A 22,975-nucleotide genomic window follows, 5' to 3' on the forward strand; every position below is an offset into this window, starting at 1 on the left:
CACTTAGCATATATCATGTGCTAGACACTATTCCAATGCTTTGCATTTCCCCCCAACTTTATTGAGGTTTAATTGACAAATAAAGATTATATATATTTAAGGTATACAATGTGATGTTTTGATATATGTATACATTGTGAAATGATCACCACAATCAACCTAATTAACATATACATCATCTCACATGGTTACTTTTTTTGTGATGAGAACACTTAAGATCTACTTTCTCAGCAAATTTCAAGTACACAATACAGTATTGTTAGCTATAGACACTGTATTGTGTAATAGCTCTCCAAAATTTACTCATCTTACATAATGAAAAGTTTTCACCCTTTGACCACTATTTCTCCATTCCTCAAATCCCCACCAGTCCCTGGCAACAACCATTCTACTCTCTGCCTTTATGACTCCAACTGCTTTAGATTCCACATGAATGTGAGAACTTATGGTATTTGCCTTTCTCTGTCTGATTTTACTTAGTATAATGTCCTCCAGGTTCATCCATGTTGTCACAAATGACAGGAGTTCCTTCTTCTTTTTTAAGGTTGAATAATATTCCAGTGTGTGTGTGTGTGACATTTTCTTTATGCATTCATCCTTTGGCAGCTAAATGCTTTGCATTTATTAACAAATAATCTTCACAACAATCCTACAAGTTAGGTACTGTTATAATCCCATTTTATGAGGAACTATAGCTAGAACAGTTGTTAAGAAACTCAGTCAGGAACAAAAACTACTAAATGGTAGAGTTGGGCTTTGAGTTCAGACTATCTGACTCTAAAATCTGTGCTTATTTAACCACTGCATACACTGTCTCCCAAAAAAGATTTGCTGAGTGAATGAAGAGTAACACCAAATATACAGTAATAATATCAATAGCTAACATTTACTAAATATTTACTATGTGCCAGGCACTGCAACTGTATTGTTTCATTTAACTCTTACAATCTCTCTTCTATGTAAATACCATTATGATTTCCATTTTGCAAATGTGAGGATAATACTAGGCACAGAGAATTTGCCCAAGGTTACACAGCTCATGGGGAAAATTGGTGCCCTTTTGTCTGGCCGTAGAACCCATGCTCTTAACAGCATTCTTTGCTTTCCCACTACCTTAGGTGGTCCTCCTCAAAGCCTCCTGAGATGAATTCTATCATCAGCCTGATTTGGCACTGAAGAAAATAAGAACATAAAGTTAAAAAAACTGGCCCATGGTTAGAGACAGTAGAGCCTAGGACCCAGATGTTCTGGTTTCAAATCCCCATCTCTTTTCTGCTCTATCCCCAATCTCTATTGCCATTGTTGCATTTCTGAGTCCCAGATGGTTCATCTTCCAAGTTTGGCCCTCAGTACAAGAAGAAATGGCCCAACGCAGAAAGTTATTTGAACAGAAGAAGTCCTCTCTCCAGCATTATTATACTCTATTTAGTTCCTGATCCTCCCAGGATACAATGAAACCAACATATATAACTAGTAGTTATGATACAGAGGACAACAGAGTATGTCCAGGCTGGTATAATTAAAAAGGATATAGGGAAAAAACTGTTTGGGACAACTTCGAAGCTATAGGAACATTACTGGATGATCGAGGAGAAAGGAAAGGGGATCTCTACCCCTCCTCAGGAAAAAAATGAAAGGAGAAATAAAGGAAAAATTCCCCAAAGCAGCAAAATAATTTCCAATATAATCATCTCTGGAAGAAAATAACAAAACATATGCATAACTAAAGTAACAGGGCAATGAGATGCAGAGGAGCAGAGACAGCCATCATGGAAGATAAGAAGAAAGAGAACAAAGAATCTTACTCTAGATTTTTAAAAGAAAATTGACAAAGAGGGAAAAGAGCAAAAGTTAAAGAAGGAATCACAAAATTAGAAGCCACTGGCATCATTTCCCACCTACTATAATGACCACTACATTGGGAGCTGGAGATGATGGAAAGGGAGGGGCTGATGCTTCTGAGGTGCCCATCTCCCTCAGGAAAGAAGGGGTTGGGGTTACCTTCTTGCAGAGGACCATCTGGTGGTCAAACAGGAAGAAGACCCGCTGCTGGTTGCGGCCATAGGGCTGGTAGATCCAGGCCATTTCCCCAGTGTAGATCAGCTCCGAGCTCCTGTCTAGGATGTCCTCACCCTGGGAAGAACATGTGATAATGAGAGGCAGCCAGGCAGGAGAGATGGACCTGTAACCTTCCTGGAAGCACCTAAAGCTGGGCATGGACTGGGGCATGAGGAGTACAGAAAAGGCCTGCTGGGAAAAGAGGGACACAGAGGACTCCTGGGAATCCTTAAAAGGTTCCGTGAGCTGAAAAGACCCATACTCTTGTTCATCCTCAGGCCAAATGAGCCCTACCACCCAGGACTGCTATAGTCCCTCTGTGCCAGCTGCTCTCTAGTCCTACAGGCACCAAGGTTCATTCTGGTTCCATGAGGTTCCCCCCCGCCCTCTCTCTTTCCTTGTCTTTTTCTCTATGAATTTCTCTTTCTGCACCAGTCCTTCATCCCAGATCTAGTCTCTAAGTCTCTTTCTTATACCTGAAGAGTAAGCCTAAGGAAATAGGAGAAGTCTCTCTGCTCCGCAAATGAGTAAAAAAGGGGACGGGGAGGGCAAGAAGGAGAGAATGATAGAGGGAGAAAGGGAGAATACATTCAGTCTCAATTTTTTCTCTTCTGCTCTCAGTTCATTAAAATATATTGATTTAATAGGAAACTTCACAACCACATGATTCTTTGGTCTGTTATTCATAGCCTGAAATCACTTCCCCTCCTTGCTACACAGTCAGACAAAAAAAAAAAAAAGATACCAACACATCTGACTCTTGGCTAATTCAATTCTATAGAGTTTTCAAGGCCCCTTTTTCACAGTAACTCTGCTAGGTCAGAGGTATGTGGGCATATATGTCAGATGCCAAGCCAGATTTGGCCCCTGTTCTCAAGAAGCTTACAGTCACTGGAGGAAATGAATACGGGTTTGCACAGAACTCATGGAACACAAGGAAAACCACACCAAAGCCCTGGGCACAGGGGTATGTGTTCCAGGACCTATATAAAGATAGGGATAAAAATCAGTGGTCCAGGACTCAGGAGAATTAATATTAGTACCTACGGGGGTGCCTGGGTGACTCAGTCAGTTGAGCATTTGACTCTTGATTTTGGTTCAGGTCATGATCTCAGGGCTATGAGACTGAGCCCTGTGTTGGGCTCCATGTTGGGTGTGGAGCCTGCTTGAGATTCTCTCTCCCAATCCTTTTGTTGCCCTTCCCCTTCTCTAAAAAATATGTTAACACCTATATGCATCAGACATTGTGCTACATACTTTCACTCTATCTCTTCTGAAGCACACAAGAAGCCTGGGAGGTAGATAGTCTCACTCTCATTTTATAGTCCAAGGTACAGAAATGTCAGGTGATCAACTAAGATCTCCTAGCTCATTAGCTAGATATCCATGACCCAACCCCAATTCTGCGGCTCCAGAATGTATACTCACTCTTTCCACTACATTATGCTGTCTCTAGGCCAGTCAGTCCCTTCTTCTCTCTGGGTCTCAGTTTTTCCAGATGTTAAATGTGGTATATGACGATGATCTCCAAGGTCCTAGCCCTGATATTCCAATGTTAAGATCTCAGCCTTGTACCCAAAAACTTCAAGTCAAGGTTAGAGATGGAGATCACTGCATCCCCCCAGAAATAATCAGAACAGCCTAGACATGGCAGTGGGCCAAAGAGAGGGGTAGCTGGAAATGGTATTCTTGAGCATACTACTTTTTTCAGTCTAAGGAATGAGAAGGAAAAGGGGAGTTCAGTGGAAATATTTTGTAATAATATAACCTCAAAAAGAAAGCTCACAGAGACTGGGACTCCAGACTCCATTTCAGGGGTACCTTGGAACTTGAGTAAACATTCATCGTGAGGGGTCCACATAGTAACACAGAACTTCTGGGAGAGAAAGCTGGGTGAGGGATTTAGGCAGGGCTTTCCTGTTGGATGGATGGGAAGCTGAGAATAGTACCAGTCTGCATTGTTCCTCCCTGAGGCAAGCCAGGAAGATGTGCCACAGTCCATTTTGAATATATATAAAGTGAAAGAAAGCCATAAAAACAGGCCAATGCCAGAAAAAGTTGGCCAAGATGACTTTTTTTTTTCAGTATGACTTTTAAAGTTATACCTACTGTACCAGCCAGGAATACTCCTATTTTAAGTACTTGCTACATGTAACTCCACCAAGCAAAGAAAGGAAGAAAGAAAGGAGGAAAGAAGGAAGGAAGGCAGGAAGGCTTAACCACAGCAGTTAAGCGTCTGCCTTCGGCTCAGGGCGTGATCCCGGTGTTACGGGATCGAGCCCCACATCAGGCTCTTCTGCTATGAGCCTGCTTCTTCCTCTTCCACTCCCCCTGCTTGTGTTCCCTCTCTCACTGGCTGTCTCTATCTCTGTCAAATAAATAAATAAAATCTTTTTAAAAAATAATATAAAACACACGTAAATAATATTACTGAGTGAGCTTCAAGTGGAGTTTGACTCTGCAAAGACTGAGTCTAGAGCGAGAGGGAAGGCCATCTTGTTCCTGGGCTGGCGAGCTGCTCTGAAGGAAGAGACCAGCAGGCCACTGGCAACCTCACACTGGTGCTGGCTATAGCCAAGTCCTGCCAATTCCAGCCAATTTGAAGCCTGGAAAGGGTCAAATTGTGCCGAGGGAGGGTCACAGTGGGGCTGTACTACATTTCCTCATCTTTAAAATGAATTTCTTACACTGAATTTCCTCATCTTTAAAATAAGGGTAATAACAGTACTAATCTCTTTTGGCTGTTGTGAAGATTATGTAAGTTAATATATACAAAGTTCTTAGGAAAGCACACTTCATACAGTGAGTTCTACATAAGTGATATCTATTATCTTGAATATCATTATGCACTCTATATCCTATGTCACATATTCCTATTAATACTCACAAGAACCCAATGAGGAATGTACTGTTATTACCCCCAAAACCAAGGTCAGAGAAATTGGAAGTAATTTGCCCAAAGAATCCAGAATCCAGGCCAGACTCCCTCCAAAGCCACCAAACCACAGCAGAATCATAATCCCTAGTGGAACAACTAGCTACCTTGGAAGATTTCTGAGGTGAGAATCTCACAAGACTTGGGTTCTAGGCCCAGTGTTGACACCAACTCACTCTGTACCCTTGGGAAGTAGCTTAACCATTCTCAATCTCTTTTCTCAATTGAATAATGGATAATACAACGGTTTCTGATTAGTTCACTTCACATGGATGCTTGAGAGCAAAAATCAGGTTGCATAAAGAAAATGGCCCTCTCAGAGTTCAGATTTCTCACCCTTTGCCTCTTCCACCTCACTTGCACCATATGTTACTTTACCTTGTCCCCAAAAGTGCAATCCCTTCCCACTACCACCTTCCCCATGGACATTATTTTCTTCCATTCCTCCAGGATTTTGCACACACTGTTCCCTCTGCCTGGAACATATTTGCCCCAGTGGAAAACCAAGGCCACTCATTCACCTCAATAACCCAATGCCCAACACCCCATTCTAGTTACAGACTGATTGTTCTGATGTGAGGCTGTGGCCTGAACAGATCTGGGGAAAGAAGGACAAGGGAAATGCCCTACTTTTCATACAGTTCATTTTCAATGCTGCCTATTGACAGGATGGCAGGGAAGTATCAAACCCAGCCAGTCCTACACTTGATCTCCTGGTCCCAGAAGTATGACTCATCAAGCCACCTTAGCTTTTAAATAGATGCTTTTGCTGTTTCCATCACGTTGGGTGTTTGTGTTTCCTCTGACTTTTTGGATTCAATTATCCAGTGGCAAACTGGAACAGGCCTTTGGATATTATACAAGCAGGCTCTTAGGGGAGGGGTGCTACCACAATCACATACAGTCAAGTTCTCAAACATGAGCTACAAATTTGGGTTCCTGGTAAAAAATCTCCAGGAAAAAAATTTTAAAAAAAGATTAAAAGGAAGCTGCCAGGGACATATTCCTTTTCCCTTCCTTTCAAGTGGATCTAAGGAGTGGGAAAGGCAGCAATGTGACAGCTCAACCAAACATTAGCATCAGAGGAATTAGAAATGTAAATTTCCCTGAAACTATAGTCTGTGAGAACAGGTTCTTCTCCCTGTTGTTCCCCTAAGCCACTCTAAGGTAAGGATTTAAGGTATGGGTGATACTTTCACTCATCCATTTATTTTTAGGAGCCCTGGGGGGTGTGACAGAGCAGGGGGTACTTCAGGAACTCTAGTCCTCACAGGAGCAGGGATGATAACTGGAATTGAATAAAAAGACCCTGAATATTTATGGAATAAGTTGAGGCAGGGTCAGGTCTGGATATAATACAAGGCCTCCTACTCTCTAGCCAGATGTTCTGATTTATTGAGTAGGTACCAATTGCCTGTATGCTGCCAACCCTCAACCCTCTTTCTCAATTCCTCTTCAAAGGAGATTAAGCTCTGAAGATTTCCCCTGTGATGCTTCTTTTTAGTTTGACAAATTAAGTTGAAATTATTATGTGGATGCTTTGACAGCCACCCTGTTTGCTCAAACATCTGGGGGAGGGCAAGAAATCATTTTCTTGATTTGCAAGGCTTGCCCACAGCAGCCCTCAGCAAGCTGGGAGCACCTCTCTTTGCTTGTGCAACTGCTTGGACAGGTAGAACATACAAGAACCTATACGGGGGAACCAGTGAGGTTTGGCTACATATGTCAATAGGTAGCAAGCCATGGAGTGGATATGTCCAATTGCCTTTTGGGGGTGGTTCTCCAGCACTCATACACCTTTAGCCATACTAGGGTTTGGATATTTCCCCCAGGAAGTCTTACTGCCTTGCTTAGATATGGACCCTTTACAGCAGAAACAAGTCCCTACAGTACCACAAAGGAAAGCAACTGGGCTGTAGGAAGCAGAAGGTTGAAAGAGTATGTAGTGCAACAGTGATTAGAATACCACAGAGATAATCTGGAGACCTGATTAAAATTTTAGCTTTGTGGTCTTGGTCAGAAATAGGCTTCTCAGATTTCACCATCATTACAATGCATGTGTGTATGTATGTGTGCGCATGTGTATACATGCACATTTGCATGGCCATAGCCAGAATTGTTGATAAAGAGAGTAGTCCCCTAAAAGCCCTGGTAACTGACATTCTAGAAGTCTTGAAGACTAGATATGACAAACATGAGACATTTTAGGCCTGCCCTCTGAAATGTACCCATTAGGATTCACTGGAGAAAAGTTTCCTAGAAGACAACCCCTCTAGAGCTAGTAAGTTCCACAGTAACCCCAGAGTCTGAAAAGGGAACCATAAGGAATTTTTCTTCTTATCAAATTAGATGAAGAAGGGCTTCACCAAGCAGCAGGGTGTCAGGGTTGTACATATGGGCTTGGTTGAGATTAGAAAAACAATCAATCAAGCTAACAAAGGAGGCAGAGAGTAACGGTTCTCCCATCAATCCTGGCTCAAAATTGTCTTTTTGTTTCCCACCCCCCCACTTCTAGACAAAAACACATGAAATTCCTTCTTAGATGCTGAGTCTTTAAATCATAGTTCAGTGCTTTTGAGTTTGGTATTAATAAGGCTCCATGGATAGGCCAAGGAATTTCAAGCTATTGTTGGTCCTCCATGGCTCCACCTTCAAGGACTGGAAGCCCAGAGCATATGGAGGAATTAGATCTTACAGGCATTATGGAAGAGGGAAGGTGTTCCAGGGACTATGAAGGCAACTGCTGCTGGGAACCTCCTTTTACAGAGAACCCTGCAGGAGTAGAGAGAAAGAGGCCTGCTAACCAACCACAATTTCAGAGTGCCTTAGAGTTGATGGGCTTTCTAGAGGTCATTTGGTCTAGGCTTCTGCTTCTGATCAGGCAACTAATCAAAGTAAGCCAGACACAGGTAAGCAGGAACCATGATTCCCTAATAAGTTTGGGCCAGTGTTGGTTTCCTCTTACAAGCAACAGAGTTTCTTTATATAGGTTTGTTCCTTTCTCTTAATCTCAAACAATCGTTGCTTTTTCTACTCTTACGGGGACATTATCCCTTAAGTAAGACTGAAAAATATGCCAAATGCTCAAATATCCCAAGGTTGGTCTTTTCCAGCCATCTACACTAAGAAGGATCAGAGGTAGCAGAATAAATGATGATTTTTTCTGGACTTTGGTAAAATAGCTGTTTGCAAGGCTGATGCTTAATCTTCTTAGAATGTGCTACTGCTTGAAATATTAGGGAGATACTACCTCTCAATCACAGGAAACGATACCTGAGTTGAGGCAAGTGGAATAAGGAACTGGTTAAACTTCTACACTCTTGACTATGAAGCTTAAGTTTGCTGCCCCCTCCCTGGTAGCATGACCAGCCTTTCTCATCTTGGTTATGTTAGCCTGTAGACTGTCAGATTTTACAATTTGGGTCTGAGAGATCAATGTGAAATGCCATGACCCTTGGTTCTCTCAGTGGGCACAAAAGACAAACACTAAATGGTGTACTCAACACACACACCTGGGAGGCCTTATAATTCACAGCTCTGTTTCTATTGAACAGAAACCCAAGAACCTCAACAGAGCAGTGGCATTAACAGAAGAAAAATCTCCATTTATTTGTTAAGTTGTATATATATCCTCTGTAAGTGATTATCTAGGAAAGGAAGGCTTTAGTGACTTCATTAACTGAAGACTTTCTGAGTTCAGAGAAGTTGTGGCTGTTTCCGATTAAATAGGAGGCTGTCAGGAATTATTTTTATAAGCAGATGATAAAAAACAGAATTTGGTCTGTCAGTTGGACAGGAATGATGACCTTGGCCTCAAGTGTGCAAGCTTAGGTAGACCTAGTAAATGTGTCAGGGCAACATAATCTCACCAATGGAAAAAAGAAGTACGTTGGCTGGCTTGCATCAGAGAACCAACCTTATATTCTGTGTCTGGGAATGAATTAGTACATACCACTTCTTACCCAAGTGTTCACCTGGTGGTGATAAAACTCCAGGACTGGAAAGAGGCTTGAAAGTCTATTGAGTCAATCCATTTTTTTTTTCCGGCAACACCCAAAGAGATGAACATTTCCTTTCTTAACAAAATGTTGTCTCAAAGATTTCTCCAACCTTCTTAGAAAGCCATTCAAGTACACAACACCTCTCATTAGTAGAATGTTTTGCCTTGGCTCTAATCTAAATCCTTTCTGCTGCTCTTTAAATTTAATTCCTTTTCATCCATCTTTGGCCAAGATGTGATGTTCTAGCTAAGCTATTCAGACTCCCCAGTGCCCTTGTTGGTAAGAATCCTACCTCCCAGTCTAGGACAGATGCCTGCCACTGGGCAATCTTGTCAATATTCTCCAAACGCCGCTTGCGCTCATTGATCTGCTGAGTCACGTTTCTCATGACAGCCAGAGCAGCTGCCACATATCTGTAGTCACTGTGAAGACAGAAAAGTACAAGCTGGATGAATCAATGTGTTAGAGAACCAATGTGTTGGGTGCCAACCCTACAATCCATTCTTCTCTTCCTACTTAGTAACAGAGCCCTGATTTTCATATGGAAACCATGGTACATGGAGTAAAAGATTACATTTCCTATCTTTCTTTACAGTAAGGGGTGACTGTGATTAGTCCAGTGATATGCAGATAGAAATTTTGGGCAGAGATTTTCAGAAACTTCCTTTAAGGAAGATAGAATATGCTGCTTTAGCCCTTCCTCAATCTTGATGTTTGAATATAGATGTGATGGTTGAAGTTCTAGTAGCTATCATGGACCATAAGAAAAAGGTCCCTACTCCTAGGGATAGGATAACAGAAAGTTGGAAGGAGCCCAAGTCTTTGATGACTATAGAGCTATCATAGCAGTCATGGACTTTCTACCTGCAGACTTTTTTTTTTAACATGAAAGGGAAATAGACCTCTATCTTTTTTATAGCATTAGTTTTATGTCCAATCTGATACAACCAGCCAAGGATCAAGAAGGCAAATTGAGGGCTTCAGAGGGGAGGGGGTTGGGGGAATGGGATAGGCTGGTGATGGGTAGTAAGGAGGGCACGTATTGCATGGTGCACTGGGTGTTATACGCAACTAATGAATCATCGAACTTTACATCAAAAACCAGGGATGTACTGTATGGTGACTAACATAATACAATAAAAAAATATTATTATAAGAAAGAAAAAAAAAGAAGGGAACCTTATACATGGCATGTCCCAGAGCTTTACCATCCCTTCCACCATTTATTTCTAGGGAACTCTGCCCAAAGTCACTGTGAAGCGAAATAATATCTACTCTTTTCCTCCAGTATGATATACAGATAGGATGTAGCACAGTGGTTAAGAACAGATTCTGGATCCATACTCTTTGGGATCAAACCCTAGTTTTGTCACTGACTAGTGGTCTTTGGCAAGTCTTACTGACTCTCAATGACTCAGTTTCTTCATATGTGAAATGGGAAGAATTATAGGAAGGTTTGTTGAGGATTTAATCATCCACATAAACGGTTTTGCTCTTGACCTATAGTAAATGTTAGTGGTATTATTAGTACAAATCAAACATTTCTCTAGTATAGACACCATATGGGTTACCTCCCAAAACCTCTAGTCCCAGAAGTGCAACTTCTGGGCCGTTTCTTTGGACTTTGGATGGCCTACTTGTTGAAGATTATACCATCCTGTCCAGTTTTCTCTGCTTGTCTGATCTGATTTCCAATCAAATGATCCCTGTGCAAGGCACATTGAAAGTGAGATCCCAGCCATTTGGTGGAGCTACCAATAGACTGAGAGGGCAAGAGGATGGATTATGATTCAGTCTTAACTAACCTTTCCTTAGAAAGGCTAAACATGCTTTATGGTCATTAACCTTCTCACTGTCCCGGCACTAATTAGAAAGAAGAAAGGAGGGAAAAAAGACACACAGCAACTATCTTTTTTCTTTCCTAATACACTGAAGTGTGGGGTGGTTGGCCAGTCAGAGGCACAGAGAAGGTAGTTCTAACTGCCAGGTCAGACACCATGCAGCACCTCCCCTTAGATGGTCTCCCTGCATTCTATGAACACCTACCAGACCATAGTCTTCAAATGTTACTAAATTTTATCACTTCCAGGGACAGGATGCTCCTTATACATCCTAACCAGTTTATTCTGTCTCAAGACAACTTTGTAAAAAAACAAACAAAAAACAAACCAAAAAAAAAAAACCCAAACAAACAACCCCTCTTATTTATTCTGAACCTTAATAAATGTTAGCTATTACCAGTTTTTCTTCTCGAACCAACTGCTGACTTATATTGAATTCATGGTTGACTAATGCTCTCTAAGTCTCCTTAAAATATGCTGTCTAGGGGTGCCTGGGTGGCTCAGTGGTTAAATGTCTGCCTTCGGCTCAGGTCATGATCCCAGGGTCCTGGGATCGAGCCCCACATCAGGCTCCCTGTTCAGCGGGGAGTCTGCTTCTCCCTCTGCTCTTCCCCCTGCTTTTTCTCGCTTTCTGAAATAAATAAATAAAACATTTAAAAAATATGCTGTCTAGAAGCTGTATGTCTCTAAGCCTGTCCTCGAACTCTAAGTCTCCCTCTTGATTTCTTGGACTGAACTGCAAAACCTTACATTTGTTCTTTTTTTAAAATTCAATTAGCCACCATCATTAGTTTTTAATACAGTGTTTAATGATTAATTAGTTATGTATAACACCCAGTGCTCATCACATCATGTGCCCTCCTTAATGCCTATCACCCAGTTACCCCATCACCCTACCCACCTCCTTTCTGCAACCCTCAGTTTGTTTCCCGGAGTCAAGAGTCTCTCATGGTTTGTCTCCCTCTCTGATTTCCTCCCATTTAGTTTTCCCTCCCTTCCCCTATGGCCCTCTGCAGTATTCCTCATATTCCACATATGAGTGAAACCATATGATAATTGTCTTTCTCTGACTGACTTATTTCACTTAGCGTAATAACCTCCAGTTCCATCCATGTCGATGTAAATGGTAGGTATTCATCCTTTCTGATGGCTGAGTAATATTCCATTGTATATATGAACCACAACTTCTTTTTTTCAAGATTTTGTGTATTTATTTGACAGACAGTACAAGTAGGGGGAGCAGCAGGGAGGGGGAGAAGCAGGCTCCTGATAAGCAGAGAGCCGACGGTGGGGCTCAACCCCAGGACCCTGGGATCATGACCTGAGCCAAAGGCAGACACGTAACTGACTGAGCCACCCAGGTGCCCCTGAACCAAAACTTCTTTATCCATTCATCTGTTGAAGGACATCTCAGCTCCTTCCACAGTTTGGCTATTGTGGATATTGCTGCTATAAACATTGGGGTGCAGGTGCCCCTTCTTTTCACTACATCTGTATCTTTGGGGTAAATACCCAGTAGTGCAATTGCTGGGCCACAGGGTAGCTCTGTTTTTAATGTCTTGTTTTCCAGAGTGGCTGTACCGCTTGCATTCCCACCAACAGTGTAAGAGGTTTCCCCTTTCTCCACTTCCTCACCAACATTTGTTGTTTCCTGTCTTCTTTTTTAGCCATTCTAACATTTGTTCTTGTTATATTCTATCTTTTTACAGTTACTTGCTCCAGCCTATGGGCAATCTATTGGGCTCTGTATGACTATCAAAGTTTCTCCCTAGCAAGGCTATCTGAGCCTGCTATTTGGAAGCACAGTAGGGTGATGACAAAAGGGGTAGGTGCAGTGTAGAAGCTGCTAACATAAATAAGTGCCCCTGTTCTTTGGGCCCATTTACTCTCTCCTATGCCATTCCTCAATCTGGTTTGAGGGTACCAGGAAAATGACTTAAGCCACTTTGGGGGAAGGTAAAGCATAAAGTTATGCTGTCCAATATGGTAGCCACTAGGTACATTTATTTTAAATTAAATATAATTATTTTTTATAATAATATTTTTTATTATATTATGTTAGTCACCATACAGGACATCCCTGGTTTTTGATGTAAAGTTCCATGATTCATTAGTTGCGTATAACACCCAGTGCACCATGCAATATACGCCCTCCTTACTACCCATCACCAGCCTATCCCATTCCCCCACCCCCCTCCCCTCTGAAGCCCTCGGTTTGTTTCTCAGAGTCCATGGTCTTTCATGCTTCATTCCCCCTTCTGATTACCCCCCCTTTCTTTATCCCTTTCTTCTCCTACCAATCTTGCTAGTTCTTATAAAAAAAAATTAAATTAAATTAAATATAATTAAAAAATTAGTACTTCAGTTGCACCAGCTACATTTCTCAGTACTCAAGTCATATGTGGCCAGGGGCTATTACAGTGGACAGCACAGATACAAAACATTTACATTATTGTAGAAAGTTCCATTGGACAGTACTGGAATGAGAATGCCTATTACCTCTGACCCCGTGTACTACTCAGCCATGGATTCATTATGGTCACTGTGCATACTGTCATTCAACCTTCACCATTTTTAGCCGACTGCCTTTCTTACCATGGTTAGAGGGGGAAGGTCCCCATATTTAACCTTCCCACTAGCTTTAGGAGTGGGTGAGAGAAGAACTGAACAGTTGTGGTCTCACCTAAACCCTACTCAGAGCCCCCAGCCCTTCAGATGAGGTCTGAGCCCAGCCCCTGGATAAGATCTACTGAACCAAGACATGTCAGCTAACCTCTCTCTTCTATAGAGTCTTTCTTCCTGTTAGCTTAAGAAAGGTTGGAAGAAAGGGGGGGGTAATCAGAAGGGGGAATGAAACATGAGAGACTATGGACTATGAGAAACAAACTGGGGGCCTCAGAGGGGAGGGGGGTAGGAGAATGGGATAGACCGGTGATGGGTAGTAAGGAGGGCATGTATTGCATGGTGCACTGGGTGTTATACGCAACTAATGAATCATCGAGCTTTACATCGGAAGCCGGGGATATACTGTATGGTGACTAACATAATATAATAAAAAATCATTAAAAAAAAAGAAAGGTTGGAAGGCAGGGTGGGGACACATCACCCTTCTGTAAGAAAAGGCAGTATTATTATCCATTTATTACTCTCCATCAATCTAATCTTTTCCTTTAGAGGCCATTCTGACTGCTTGCATTTCAGACCTACTTTCCAAACACCTATCTGACTAAGCCTTCAAGCTGGCAGCAGCCTCTAAGTGACTTCAGATCTAAGCTACTATGACATGCATCACAGGAACTGTCATCTTAATACAGCACCCTGAGGCCTGACAAAAGAAGTGCCCCACGGTCTGGGGATAGTGCTGGGCCCAATAGATAGTGCTGGGCCCAATAGTCCTCACCCTGAAGGAGGACTGGTATTCCTGTATCCTGCCAATGCCTGAGCCACTCTCTCAGCACTCTGGAGCTCAGTGGGTAGAAAGAGAGGGGACCAGGAACCCAGAGGGCAAGAAGACCTTAAGGCAGGGGTTCCAATAACAATGTGAAAGACCACAGGGATGGCAAATCCCAGGCAGATATCCTACCTTACTGGCTCCCACTGAACTCAATGAGGCTTAAGAAACTCACATAGTTGGGGCACCTGGGTGGCTTAATCGTTAAGCGCCTGCCTTCGGCTCAGGGCGTGATCCCAGAGTCCTGGGCTCGAGCCCCACGTCGGGCTCCCTGCTGGGAAGCCTGCTTCTTCCTCTCCCACTCCCCCTGCTTGTGTTCCCCCCTCTTGCTGGCTGTCTCTCTCTCTAATAAATAAATAAAATCTTAAAAAAAAAAAAGAAACTCACATAGTTTTGGGCTGTGCTTTGAAAATGGTCTTTCTGGGACTCAAGCAATTGTGCAATATATAATTTACTTATTAATATTATCAATCCACAAGTATGATTTTTAGAGCCCTCTGCTAGATTCCATGAAACAGATACTCAGGAGTAGGTGAGAGATGAGCTATAATATAAAAACATTTGAGAACCACTCTTTGAATATACTGGTTTTAAAACCATTGGTCTGAAGGTTGCTCCTCTGAGATTTAGGTACAATAATGATCACTTCTGGTCACTTAGTACCATGAAGTATAACTGTGGAGGTCATTTAGGCTCATGACATCATGGGCTGGCAGAACTAGAAGAGGCCTTCCAGACTGGCTAGTACAATGGCTCATAAACCTTTTTGGGCACGAAAATTACCTGGAGAGCTCTTTACAAAGCTAGGTTCCCAGACCACTGTCCACACTTTGCATCCCTGCTTTGCCACACAGACTTGCTTTTTGGGCCTCAGTCTTTCTAGCCATAAAATGAGGAAGTCTGACTAGAAGACCTTCCTTTAAGGGCTTTCCATTTTAGGTGCCATCAATATTTTCCATTTTTATTTTTAAAATATCCTAATTTTAGTGGGAGTTCTTCAGCGTCTTATTAGCTCTCACAAGAAACTGTAACCTTAGAAAACTTGGGACTCAGTTCTAGCAATGGTCTATGTTAAGTCTTCTAAAATAACATTTAGTCACCTCCAAATTTCATGTCTAATGAGTATGCCCACCATCCCCCAGCTAGTAAACAGCCTCAGGGAGAAGGGAGCAGAGTCCTCTTTTGGGAGGTATTTCACTACCTGCCTCCCTCATAGCCAACAAGGCATGGCAGGCAGAGCTACCACTGGTGGTATTCTCACACAAAGGGAGAGTCCAGTATTACCACATTTGGATTCAAATCTGAAATTTGTCCAAGGCTCCGGAAACTGAAGCACATGACCATGATTTCCTAAAGAAACACCATCAACTTAAAAATGAACACAGGGATTGGCCTGGAGCTTAGCATAAACGAAACCAACTGGTCCACAAACATGGCCTTACACAGCTGGGTCTGAGAGCTCCAAAGAAACCAGGCAATGGAGCCAAGTGAGAATAGGAAGTGGGCCTAATGAGAATTAGGCAGAAAGCTAAGGGAAATTGGACAAAGTTCTTCTTTCTTCTTGGAGGGTTCAATCAGGAAGAGAGCTGAGTGTGTCAAAGATCAGGGATTTAATACAAATTAAAGATGGCTATAAAAAGGCTGAGGGCTCTAGGTCATAAAGTAAAGCATGTGAAAGAGTGGGGGGTGGTTTACTCATTGTTGGAGATGACTCTCAGCATATACCTTACTGGTAGGCTCATTCACTGGTAGGTCATTTCCATTCAGAGAGAGATAAGTTTCTGGGTCATTTTTGGCTTGGTTTTCTTAAAAAATACTGAAATATTAGAAAAAAGAAAAAAAAAAAACTTCAGGAGAAGTCTCAAGTCTGTTTACATCCCAGTCATGTTCTGAGTCTAAAGGGAAGGTACAGTTGAGATGAGGCAGAGGAGGGTGGAAAAGACTAAAGAATACCAGGGATATAGCCTTGCAGAAGAAATCTAAGGTCAGTACAAGTTATGTAGGCTGTTATTAGGCTATTAAATCTATCAAACAGAGCAGAATAGACAGTTGAATAATTATTCCATCTGGATTATTTCAGTTAGCTAAATTTAGGACTAAGGACCCAGCTAAGCTCCCTGAAGGCAGGGTGTAAGTTGTGCAGTAATGATGATGCATACTGATTTTTTTGTGCATAGTGATTCCCAGCTTTATAAGAAACTCTCACAAGCATTCCTTTGCTTTACATACACAATACCCTTGCGAGGTAAGCAAAAATATACCACCATCCCATTGTGCAGATAAGTTAACAGAAGCTCAGAAAAAGCTAAGGAACATATATTCTTTTTTTAATGATTTTTTTATTATATTATGTTAGTCACCATACAGTACCTCCCCGGCTTCCGATGTAAAGCTCGATGATTCATTAGTTGCATATAACACCCAGTGCACCATGCAATACGTGCCCTCCTTACTACCCATCACCGGTCTATCCCATTCCCCCACCCCCTCCCCTCTGAGGCCCCCAGTTTGTTTCTCATAGTCCATAGTCTCTCATGTTTCATTATATTCTTAATAAAGACTAACATGTAGTTGAAGCTCTCCTAACTCCTGCTTCCCTCTATCCTTTACCTATGATCCTGGGCAGTATATTTGAGAAGCTCAGCCAGTTGTAAGGGATACTTGCAGATCTTCTGCACTGGTGTCAAAAGGAAACCATCAATAGCAATGTCAATCATCTGCTGCAAGAGGCGACAGGCCTCAAAGAAGTGCTGGTAGCGGCTGTCCTTCATTAGTTTGGAGAGTTCCATGCAAGCGTCCAGGTGGTTGTTACAATACTCAGAGTATATCCAGAATCCATCTTGCTATGAGCACAGGAAAAATGGAGAGAAAAAAAAGTCTAGTGAATATTCCAAAAAGCTTTGGAGAAATGAAAAAAACAGATCCTATCCTTATGTAGGAATATTAAAATGGTAACAATGTCAATCTTTCCTAAATTGATTCATAATTTAATAATAAAATAAAGGAATTATCTGGGAAGTAGACAAACTGCAAACACTTGTATAGAAAAAATAAGTAGGAATAGTAGTGAAATTCTATTAAAAAAGGGTAATGACAGAACACTGCTCCTGACATAAGTAAAAACACTACAGCAATAAAATTCTGGCATTGGATTTTATTTTTTATTTTTTCAAGTTTTTATTTTAATTTCAGTTAGTTAACATGCAGTGTTAGTTTCAGGTGTACAATACAGTGACTCAACAATTCCATACATCACCCAGTGCTCATCACAAGAAGGGTACTTTTTAATCCCCACCATCTATTTAACTCATCCACCCACCCACCTCTCCTCTGGTAACCATCAATTTGCTCTCTATAGGTAAGAGTCTGTTCCTCGGTTTGTCTCTCTCCTTATTTTTTTTTTGTTGCTCATTTGTTTTGTTTCTTAAATTTCACATATGAGAAAAATCACATGGTATTTGTCTTTCTCTGACTGACTTATTTTGCTTAGCATTGTGTCCTCCATCTCCATCCATGTTTCTGCAAATGGCAAGATTTCCTTATTTTTATGGGTAATATTCCAGTGTGTGTGTATGTATGTGTTATACACCACGTATTCTTTATCCATTTGTCTATCGATGGACACCTGGACAGCTTCCACATTTTGGATATAGTAAATAATGCTGCTATAAATGTAGGGGTACATGTTTCCTTTTGAATTAATGTTTTTGGAATTTGGGGGTAAAATACCAGGTAGTGTGATTATTGGATCACAGGGTAGTTCAATTTTAACTTGTTGAGAAACCTCCATACTGCTTCCACAGGGGCTGCACCAGTTTGCATTCCCACCAACAGTGCAAGAGGGTTGCTTTTCAGCACCTGTTGTTTCTTGTGTTATTTTAGCCATTCTGATAGGGATGAGATGGTATTTCATTGTAGTTTTGATTTGCATTTCCCTGATGATGAGTGATATTGAATATCCTCTCATTTGTCTGTTGGCCATCTGTACATCTTCTTTGAAGGAATATCTGCTCGTGTAGTCTGCCCATTTTTAAATTGGATTATTTGTCTTTGGGGTGATGAGTTGTATCGGTGTTTCTACATACACCCTTTATCAGATATGTCATTTGCAAATGCCTTCTCCCATTCAGTAGGTTGACTGTTTCCTTAGCTGTGCAGAAGACTTTTATTTTGATACAGTCTCAATAGTTTATTTTTGCTGTGGTTTCCCTTGCCTCAGGAGACATACCTAGAAAAATGTTGCTGTGGCTGATGTCAGGGACATTACTGCCTGGGCTCTCTTCTAGGATTTTTATGGTTTCATGTCTCACATTTAGGTCTTTAATCCATGTTAAATTTATTTTTGTTTATGGTGTAAGAAAGTGTTCTAGTTTCATTCCTTTACATGTAGTTGGCGTGCTTTCCTAAAAGAATTTGTTAAAGAGATTGTCTTTTTCCCATTGGATGTTTTTTAACTTTTTGAGGAACTTCCACACTGTTCCCAAAGTGGCTGTTCCAGCTTGCATTCCCACCAACAATGTAAGAGGGATCACCTTTCTCCACATCCTCTCCAAAATTTGTTCTTTCCTGCCTTGTCAATTTTTGCCATTCTAACTGGCGTAAGGTGGTATCTCAATGTGGTTTTCATTTGAATTTCCCTGATGGCTAATGATTTTGAACATTTTTTCATGTGTCTGTTAGCCATTTGTATGTCTTCATTGGAAAAGTGTCTGTTCATAACTTCTGCCCATTTTTTGATTTGATTATTTGTTTCCCATGTATTGAGCTTGAGAAGTTCTTCGTAGATCTTGGATACTAGTCTTTTATCTGTAGTGCCATTTGCAAATATCTTCTCCCATTCCGTGGGGTGCCTCTTAGTTTTTTTGACTGTTTCCTTGGCTGTGCAGAAGCTTTTTATCCTGATGAAGTCCCACAAGTTCATTTTTTCTTTTGTTTCTCTTGCCTTTGGAGATGTGTCATGAAAAAAGTTGCTGTGACTGAGGTCAAAGAGCTTGCAGCCTATGTTCTTCTCTAGGATTTTGATGGATTCCTGTCTCACATCGAGGTCTTTCATCCATTTGGAGTTTATTTTTGTGTATGGTGTGAGAGAGTGGTCATGTTTCATTCTTTTGCATACAGCTGTCCAATTTTCCCAGCACCATTTATTGAAGAGACTGTCTTTTTTCCACTGGATGTTTTTTCCTGCTTTGTCAAAGATTAGTTGCCCCAAAGAGCTGAGGGTCCATTTCTGGGTTCTCTATTCTGTTCCATTGGTCTATGTGTCTGTTTTTGTGCCAGTACCATTATGTCTTTGTGATCACAGCTTTGTGGTATAGCTTGAAGTCCAGCAACGTGATGCCCCTGGCTTTCTTTTTCTTCTTCAACAATTCCTTGGTGATTCGGGGCCTTTTCTGGTTCCACACAAATTTAAGGGCTGTTTGTTCCAGTTCTTTGAAGAATGTCATTGGTATTTTGATCAGAATGGCATTCAAAGTGTAGATTGCTTTGGGTAGCATAGACATTTTAACAAGAAAAGAGTCAAGAACCATATGATCCTCTCAACTGATGCAGAAAAAGCATTTGACAAAATACAGCATCCTTTCCTGATCGCCATTATTATTCAACATAGTACTAGAAGTCCTTGCAACAGCAGACAAGAAAAAGGGATAAAAGGTATTCAAATTGGCAAAGAAGAAGTCAAACTGTCCCTCTTCACAGATGACATAAGATCAGGAACACGACAAGGATGCCCACTCTCGCCATTATTATTCAACATAGTACTAGAAGTCCTTGCAACAGCAGACAAGAAAAAGGGATAAAAGGTATTCAAATTGGCAAAGAAGAAGTCAAACTGTCCCTCTTCACAGATGACATGATACTCTATATGGAAAACCCAAAAGACTCCACCCCCAAACTACTAGAAGTTATAGAGCAACTCATTAATGTGGTGGGATACAAAATCAATGCTCAGAAATCAGTTGCATTTCTATACACGAACAATGAGATTGAAGAAAGAGAAATTAGGGAATCCATTCCATTTACAATAGCACCAAAAATCATACGTTATCTCGGAATTAACTTAACCAGAGAGGTAAATGATCTATAAAAACTACAAATCACTATTGAAAGACACTGAGGAAGACACAAAAAGATGGAAAAATATTCCATGCTCATGGATTGGAAGAATAAACATAGTTAAAATGTCTATGCTGCCCAGAGCAATCTATACTTTCAATGTAGTTCTCTTTCTTAGTGGCATCTTTGGTTTTGGAATCAAGATAATTCTGGCCTCATATAATGATCTTGGACGTCTTCCTTCTATTTCTATTTTTTGGAACAGTTTGAGAAAAATAGGTATTCGTCTTTTTATATGTTCAGTACAGGGACGCCTGGGTAGCTCAGTCAGTTAAATGTCTGCCTTCTGCTCAGGTCATGATCCCAGTGTCCTGGGATTGAGTCCTTCATCAGGCTCCTTCTCCATAGGGAGCCTGCTTCTCCCTCTGCCTGTAGCTCCCCCTGCTTGTGCTCTCTCTCTCTGACAAATAAATAAACAAAATCTTAAACATTAAAAAATAAATGTTTTGTAGAATTCTCCTGGGAAGCCATCTGGCCCTGGACTTGTTTATTGGGAGATTTCTGATTAGTGATTCAATTTCTTTGCTGGTTATCAGTCTGTTCAAGTTTTATATTTCTTCATTTTTCAGTTTTGGTAATTTATAGGTTTCTAGGAATTTATCCATTTCTTCCAGACTGCCCAGCTTATTGGTATATAATTGTTCATATATTCTCTTAAAATTGTATTTCTGTGGTGTTGGTTGTGATCTTTCTTCTCTCATTTGTGATTTTATTTATTTGGGTCTTTTTTTGATAAGTCTGGCTATGAGTTTTTAATTTTATTAATTTTTTTTTCAAAGAACCAGCTCCTGCTTTCATTGATCTATTCTATTTTTTTTGTTTCTATGTCATTTATTTCTGCTCTCATCTTTATTGTTTCTTTTGGTCTGCTGGCTTTGGGCTTCCTTTGTTCTTTTTCTGCTGAAAAATCCTCTGACAGGCTTATGGGTTTTTCTTTGCATGCAGCCTTCTTCTTTTCTCTTGCAACATTTAAAATTCTTTATTACTATTCTTTCCATTTAATTACTATGTGTCTTGGTGATGACCTACTTGCATTGAATTTGGAGGGGAGAAATCTTTGTACCTCCTCATTCTGGATCTCTCTTTCCTTCCCCAGATTTGGGAATTTTCCAGCTATTATTTCTTCAAATATATTTTCGGCCCCCCCTTCTCTTCTTCTGGGGTTCCTATAATGCAAATGTTATTAGACTTGATGGAGTCACTGAGTTCTCTAAAGCCTATTCTCATTATGTAGCATTTGTTTGTCTCTTTTTTAACCTTAATAAGAGACAAACCTTTTCAGGACAAACAACCTAATTAAAAAATAGTATATTACAAGCATGATACACCATGATTAAGAGGGATTTATCCCAATCCAATTCACTATATTAACATAGTAAAATGAAAAATTGTATGATCATTTCAATAGATATATGAGTGTTTGAAAAAACACATATATGATAAAAACCACCAGTAAACTAGGATTAGAAAGAAATCTCCCCAATATGATAAAGGCCAACCATGAAAAACCTAAAGCTAATATCATTCTCAATGTTGAAATATTGAATACTTGCCCGTAACATCATGTACAGAACAAACGATGCCTGCTTTTACTATTTCACCAGTGTAATAAGACAAGAAGAGAGAAGACATATAGATTGGATATGAGGAAATAAAAATTAATGTAGCATTGCATGTCAACTATTTGTAAAAATATTTTAAAAAAAGAAAAATAAAATGAAGAAATAAACGTCTTTGTTCAGAAATTATATGATATGATTATATGTATATAAAACCTAAGGAATCTACAAAAAATACTATAAACAATTATTAAATTCAGTAATATGTCAGGATTCAACATCAACACACAAAAATCAATTGTATTTATCTTGTGTTTATCAATTGTATTCATCTATCACAGCAACAAACTATAGGAAATTGAAATAAAAATATTCTTTAAAGTAGCAGCAAAAAACACACACCTAGAACTCAATTCTAAAAAAATAAGGTCAAGATTTATACCATGAAAATTAGAAACAATGCTAGAAAAAATATAAAAACCATAGATAGATATGTGTTCATAGAGCTGAAAGCCTAAAAATTTTCCCAAAATTTATCTACAGATTTAATTCTATCCTAATCAAAATTCTGGCAATGTTTTTTTGCGGTTTGTTTTTTGGCAGAACTTAGCGAGCTGACTTTTTCCCCCAGTTTTGCTGAGAAAAAAATGGACATACATCACTGTATAAATTTAAGGTGTACAGCATGATGGTTTGAATATATATGTTGTGAAATGATGAATAGGTTATCATCCATCATCTCATATAGTTAAAATAAAGAGAAGAGAAAGGGGTGCCTGGGTAGCTCAGTTGGTTAAGAGTCTGACTCTTGATCTCAGCTCAGGTCTTGATCTCAGGTTCATGTGTTCAAGCCCCACACCAGGCTCCACAGAGTGGAGCCTACTTAAAAAAAAAAAGAGAGAGAGAGAAAATTACTTCTTGTGATGAGATAGATTTATATAGAAATACAAATCAACTATAATAGCCAAAATTGTTTTGAAGAAGAATTAATTTGGAGCACTTATACTATCTGCTTT

General features: G+C 40.4%; 1 protein-coding gene across 8 annotated transcripts in view; it reads right to left on the reverse strand.

The window, feature by feature from the left end:
• Positions 1-22,975, reverse strand: part of ARHGEF9 (Cdc42 guanine nucleotide exchange factor 9) — a 228,662-nt gene that overhangs the window by 44,915 nt on the left and 160,772 nt on the right. For all 8 annotated transcript variants that reach the window (XM_034653524.1, XM_034653527.1, XM_019792630.2 and 5 more), the window contains 3 exons: positions 16,897-17,129; positions 9,287-9,416; positions 2,002-2,133 (listed from right to left, as the gene is read on the reverse strand). In XM_034653524.1, the coding sequence (XP_034509415.1) occupies positions 2,002-2,133; positions 9,287-9,416; positions 16,897-17,129 (495 nt within the window). The remainder of the gene's footprint in view (positions 1-2,001; positions 2,134-9,286; positions 9,417-16,896; positions 17,130-22,975) is intronic.

Source organism: Ailuropoda melanoleuca, unplaced genomic scaffold (genome assembly GCF_002007445.2).
Source record: "Ailuropoda melanoleuca isolate Jingjing unplaced genomic scaffold, ASM200744v2 unplaced-scaffold9607, whole genome shotgun sequence".
In the NCBI taxonomy this organism is placed as follows: Eukaryota; Metazoa; Chordata; class Mammalia; order Carnivora; family Ursidae; genus Ailuropoda; species Ailuropoda melanoleuca.